Source organism: Lepisosteus oculatus, chromosome 14 (genome assembly GCF_040954835.1).
Source record: "Lepisosteus oculatus isolate fLepOcu1 chromosome 14, fLepOcu1.hap2, whole genome shotgun sequence".
NCBI classification, from domain to species: Eukaryota; Metazoa; Chordata; class Actinopteri; order Semionotiformes; family Lepisosteidae; genus Lepisosteus; species Lepisosteus oculatus.
In genome coordinates this window covers 38,725,562-38,731,561 of record NC_090709.1, presented here as the reverse complement: position 1 = coordinate 38,731,561, position 6,000 = coordinate 38,725,562, and the positions used below count along the sequence as shown (strand labels likewise).

Genomic DNA, 6,000 nt, shown 5'->3' with positions numbered 1-6,000 from the left:
AGTTTATCTGTGACTCTGGCCAGATGGGGCAGACAGAGGGACACGGCTGCCACAGTATTTAACACAATCAGTGTTTTGTTTTGTTTTTGAAGATAGTATTTTTAATTCTTGTTATCTCATCGCACGCTGTACGCGCTGGGAGGTCTCTCTCTGAGATCCTCCGATCACGCCCGGGTCTGAAGCCGGCAAGAGTTTCGGTTTCGGTCCGCAGACCTGCGGGACCCAGTTTCACCCGGAGCCCCGTGACGCCGCGCGGGCGATTGGCCGGTACGCTCGCGGAAGCCTATCAGCTCATTTTGCAGGATTTGTTTTTTTTGGGGTGGCGTGTAGCACGCGGGTCACCCCCTCGTCCCGCACCGCGGTTCTCGCGCACAGTCAGACCCTGGGATCGTCTCGAGCGGGCGGGCGCCGTGACTGAGCGAGACGATCGTTAAATGAATATTAGTTATCGATACTTCGCACCCGCCGACATGCTGCCGCTGTTGCTGCTCGCCCTGTGCTGTGCGCACTCGTCCTGGGCTGGTAAGGCTCTCTGTTTTTATCGGTGTTTTTGCTTTCGCGAGTGGAAACGTTGCTCTTCGTGCTGCTCTTCGCTTTAATGGTTTCAGCCAAGTTTAAGGAAGAAACATTTCTCTGTTTTTTGCGTTTTTCATCCCTCGTTGTTTTACGTGTATTTTATATTGTATATATATTGTATAGATTCTCTAAACTCCTTCAGATCCAGACTCCAAACCCTCTTCTTCAGAAAAGCCTTTACTGAACTGGTTCCGTTCTTCACCCCTCTGCTCTTCTTAATACCATCTTCCACGGTCTCCTCTATTGGTATTGTTGTATTGTTGTAATTGTAATTGTGTCCTATCTTGTGAAATCTTCTTATTTATTGTTGTATTCTTCTTGTTTATTGTTGTTGTCATCCTGTAAAGCGCTTTGAGAAGCCACCTTTAAACGGGCTATATACAGTAAAGTTTATTATTAGTAGTAGTATTATTATTATAATACTGTAGCGTTTTGCAGGTTCTTTTTCAGAACTAAAGAACAGTGGAGACGCGATTAACCAAGCACTGGCTTTATTTTACAACCACACCAAAACCAAACACAGGATCTACACACACATGAGGAGACTGACGAACACGTACACACCTTTAGGGTGGTAATTACCTAACAACACACTCTACTTTTACAGGACTACACAGGGCACTAGAATTACTAGGACATTATTTACACAGGTAGGGTCAGCCGCTGGTCATCGTGCTGACCCTCAGACTCTTCCCGGCTACCACTCCCAGCATGCCCAGCGGTACTACGAGCGCCTGGGGCCGCTTCCTCCTCACCGCCAGGCGAGGGCGTTACACTGCCCCCACCTGAAGCGTCTGGCGTCTCGCCGACGTCGAACACCCCCCTCAGGCTGTACTCGTACTCGGCTAACTGCTGTGGAACCCTGCGTGAGCGGCCGCTGCGCCGCGGTGACGGCTGGCGATCCACGGACGCCCCACTATCGGCCGGCTCCGGCCCCGGCTGCTCCTCTGGAGCCTCCCCACACGGCTCCTCCTCCCGGGCCCGGTAGGGGGCCAGGCGGTCTCGGTGCAGGACCACCACTCTCCCCCGTGTTCGCAACCGGACACGGTAGCAGACCTCGCCCACCACCCCGAGTACCTCCCACGACGGCGCCAGCTTAGGACTGAGGCCTTTGCGGCGCTGCGGGTTGTACACCCAAACCGAGTCCCCGGGCTGGAAGGCAGGCCCCCTGCAGCGCAGGTCGTAGTACCGCTTCTGCCGGACCCCCGCCTGTGTCAGGTGGGTCCGTGCAAAGCTGTGCACCCGCTGCATCCGCTGCCGCAGGTCCCACTCGTAGTCCGGTCCAGCCGGCGGTGCCGACCCGTCTCCGGGCGGCGGGCCGAAGACCAGGTCCACCGGTGTTCGCATTTCCCGGCCCAGCATGAGCGAGGCCGGGGTGCACCCGGTGGATTCCTGGACCGCGGTCCGATACGCCCAGAGCGCAAGGGGGAGGTGGCGGTCCCAGTCCCGTTGGTGCCGGGACACCAGGGTGGCCAGCTGGGTGGCGAGCGTCCGATTAAACCGCTCTACCAACCCGTCGCTCTGGGGATGCAGCGGGGTGGTCCGCGTCTTAGTAATCCCCAGGCGCTGGCACACCCTGGCGAAGACCTGGGACTCGAAGTTACGCCCCTGGTCACTGTGTAACTCCTCCGGCACCCCCAGCCTGGCAAACATCCCGTCCAGCAGTGCATCGGCCACCGTGGGGGCACTCTGGTCCGGGAGGGCGTAGGCCTCCGGCCACTTCGTAAAGTAATCCATAGCCACCCAGACGTAGCGGTTCCCGGCCTCGGTGCGCGGAAACGGGCCCAAAACGTCCACTCCCACCCGCTCCATAGGAGCCCCCACCTGGTGTTGTTGGAGGGGGGCCCGAGAGCGCTCGGGGGGACCCTTCTGCGCCACGCACACCGCACACGTTCGGCAGTACCGCTCCACGTCCCGGTGGCAAAGACCCCAATAAAAATGGCCTCGGAGACGCTGCAGGGTTTTTTTACCGCCGAAGTGCCCCACACCCGGTTGGCCGTGCACCGCTCGGAGCACCGCCCCGCGGAGCGACCGAGGCACCACCAGCTGCCACCGTACCTCGCCACTGGAGGGTACCCGCCACCCCCGGCGCAGCACCCCGTCCTTTACCTCCAAGGCCTCCCACAGGGCGCAGAGGGCCTTGACGGACTTCGGGTGCGGGGCGAGCTCCTCTCGTGTAGGCCGCACTCCTGCTGCCCTCCAGCGGAGCACCGGGCCCACGTCAGGATCAGCTGCCTGACGCTGCGCCAGGTCTGGCAGGCCCACCCCCAGCGGCCCCTCCCGGGCCGTGGCCGCGGCGCTCACCCCCGCCACGGTGCGGACAGCCTCCTCACGCTGCTCCCGCCGGGCGCAGTGATGGCGTTCCGCGGCCTCGCAGGGGCGCCGCGAGAGAGCGTCGGCATTGAGATGGCGAGACCCCGCACGGTGCACGACAGTGAAGTCGTACTCCTGCAGGATCTCTATCCATCGCGCCATCTGTCCCTCTGGCTCCTTAAAGTGGAGCAGCCAGGTGAGGGACGCATGGTCGGTCCTCAGCCGGAACCGGGTCCCGAACAGGTACGGCCTGAAGTGGTGGACCGCCGCCATCACCGCCAGCAGCTCGCGATGGGTCACGCAGTAGTTCCGCTCAGGCCTAGTCAGAGCCCGACTATAGTAGGCCACTACGCGCTCCCCATCCGGCCCCTCCTGCGCCAACACCGCCCCCACCCCCGAGTCACTCGCGTCGGTGTCGAGAATATACGGCAACCGCGGGTCGGGGTAGGCCAGCACGGGGGCCCCCACCAGAGCTTCGCGCAACCGGCCAAAGGCAGTCTCACAGCCCGAGTCCCAGTCAAAACGGCGGCCCTTGTCGGTGAGGCGGTGCAGCGGGGCGGCGATGCTGGCAAAGTCCCGGACGAACCTCCGATAGTACGAGGCCAACCCCAGAAAGCTGCGGAGCTCCGCGACGGTGCGTGGAGTCGGCCAGCCCCTCACTGCAGCGACCTTACCTGGGTCCGTAGCCACCCCTCGCGGTCCAACAACATGTCCCAGGAAGGTCACCTCCCGCCGCAGGAGCTCGCACTTGCGGGGGTTGAGCCTCAGGCCAGCACCGCCTGGAGGTTCGTCAAGGCCTGGTCGAAACTCCGTGCATGAACCAGCAGATCGTCCAGATATAACACGCACTGGTTCCGCGGGACCGATGCCAGCACCCTCTCCATCAGCCTCTCGAACGTCGCCGGGGCATTGCACAGGCCAAAAGGCATGACAGTAAACTGCCAGAGGCCCTGGCCGATGGAAAAGGCCGTCTTCGGGCGAGCATCGGGAGCAAGCGGTACCTGCCAGTAGCCGCAGCGGAGGTCCAGGGAGCTGAACCAGGTCGACCCGGTGATGTAGTCCAGGGCGTCATCTATCCTCGGCAGGGGGTAGGAATCTTTCCGGGTGACCTCATTCAGCTTGCGGTAGTTGACGCAGAACCTCCACGAGCCGTCTTTTTTTTTAACCAGAACGGCTGGCGCCGACCACGGGCTCGCGGAGGGCTCAATCACCCCCGCTGCGGCCATCTCCCGGATCTTTTCCTCGGCGGCGGTCCGCTTGGCGTGGACCATGCGTCCTGGTGGGATGCGGATGGGCCGAGCGTCGCCGGTGTTGATCTCGTGTTGGACCAGGGCAGTGCGGGTGCAGTCCTCATCCCTCGCCGCAAAGAGGTCTTCGTTCTGGGCGAGTAGCTCCTGGAGCCGCTGCCGCTGGTCCTGATCGAGGCCCTCGCAGCTCCGCTGGAAGAGGTCCTCAACGGCACGCTTCGCTTCCACGCAACGCTCGGCCCCCGCCGCCGCCTTGTCTGGCCCCCCGGCCGACTCAGGGGCAGGATCCGGCACGCTCGCTCCCCGGCTCGCAGGCCTGGTCTGCCCCGGCGACTGACGCCGCCGCCGCCGCCGCTGCCTCTTGTTCCCCCGGCTCTGGCAAGCCCGCGTCCCTCGGCCTTCGCCGGACCTGCCCTCCACCAGGTGCAGTCGCTCCCCCTGCCACACCAACTCCTGCCGGTCCAAGTCCAACCTGGCCCCCACTCGCTGCAGTAGGTCCAGCCCCAGAATGCAGTCCTCCTGGATGGGTGCAAGGTAGCAGGGGTGGCGCACCGTCGCTGCACCCAGACGGAAGGCAAGCACCCGTTTCCCCCGGACTGCAGCGAGCTGTCCCGTCACGGTCCTCAGCCGCAGGCTGGAGGCCTCCCATCCTGGGGGGTTGGTGCCCTCGGTGTCGGGGAGGACGCCCGGCCGAAGTAGGGTCACTGATGAACCGGTGTCGAGTAGGGCCAGGCAGGGTTGGTCCTCAATCCGGCAGTGGAGGTACAGGCCCCGGCTACAGCCGACTCGCCCCACGGTGGCGTGATCGGGAGCGGGGGTTGAGGTGTTCAAGGGCGGCCTTCCCCGCGCTGAGCCGCCCCGTTCCCGTTTCCCGACGCCGATCGGGGAGAGCGAGGTTCGGGTGCCCGGCAGAACCGGGCTCGGTGTCCTCTTTTCCCGCAGCGGTCGCCAATCAGCGTGCGGGGCTGTTCCCCCGGCGGTCGCTGCACGGGCTGGCTCCTCTTCCCCCTCGCTGGATTCCTCCGTCGCCACCTCGGTCAGCCGGCAGGGCGCACTGCGTCACCCCGAACACTACCTCAGCCCGTGTAGCAAGGGCCAAGGCCTGCTCCAGCGATGTTGGCGCGGCCAGCTGCACGTGGCGCCGCAGCTCCTCGGGCGAGAGGGCCTTGAGAAAGGCCTGGAGAGCCATCTCCCGCTGCGCCTCCCGGGGGAAAGTTGGGTATCCTCGGCGGGCGAGGAACATGACATCCGCGGCGACCGGGCCCAGTCGCTCTCCTGGTCGGCGCCGCCGCAGGGCCAGCCTCTCCCGCATCAAGTCCGGCGCCTCCTCTACACCGAAGCGCAGCTGGAGGGCTGCTGCCAGCGCCGTGTAGTCGCCTCTGTCCTCCTCCGGGACGTCCAGGAGCACCTGGCAGGCCGCTCCTTCCAGCGCCGCCGCCAGGTGGCCGGCCATCTCCGCCCGGCACCAGCCATTCGTCCGGGCCGCGAGCTGGAACTGCGCCTCATAGGTCTCCCAAGGCGCCTCACCATCGTAGCGACCTGGTCGCACCCGCGCCGATGGGTGTGGGAATCGCTGATCGGCTCCGGCAGGGAGGGCATCCTCTCTCCGGGGCGGCCGCCCCAATTCTACTGGCGGGACCACTACTGGGTAGCCCTGGTAAGGGCTGTGGCCACCTGTCGCACCCAGGAGTTGCTCAGGCTCCCTATGTGCGCCGCCGATGGGTTCTGCGGCTTCCAGCGTCAGCCGGTGCTTTATGGAATCGGGTAGTGTCTGCCACAAGTTGTTCATTCTGCCCGCTTCTGACACCAATGTAACGCAACGGGGGCTCAGGCGGGCGCCCTTGCCGCATCTGGTCGGCCCAAA

The 6,000-nt window shown here is 63.7% G+C and overlaps 1 protein-coding gene across 2 annotated transcripts in view; it reads left to right on the top strand.

Annotated features, from left to right (window-relative positions):
- The first annotated feature begins 317 nt into the window (after positions 1–317).
- Positions 318–6,000, top strand: part of LOC107076259 (BOLA class I histocompatibility antigen, alpha chain BL3-7-like) — a 78,035-nt gene continuing 72,352 nt past the window's right edge. Inside the window, exon 1 of one of the 2 annotated variants that reach the window (XM_069199005.1) lies at positions 318–522. In XM_069199005.1, the coding sequence (XP_069055106.1) occupies positions 435–522 (88 nt within the window). In that variant the 5' untranslated portion in view covers positions 318–434. The remainder of the gene's footprint in view (positions 523–6,000) is intronic. The other variant, XM_069199006.1, reaches the window with a different exon arrangement.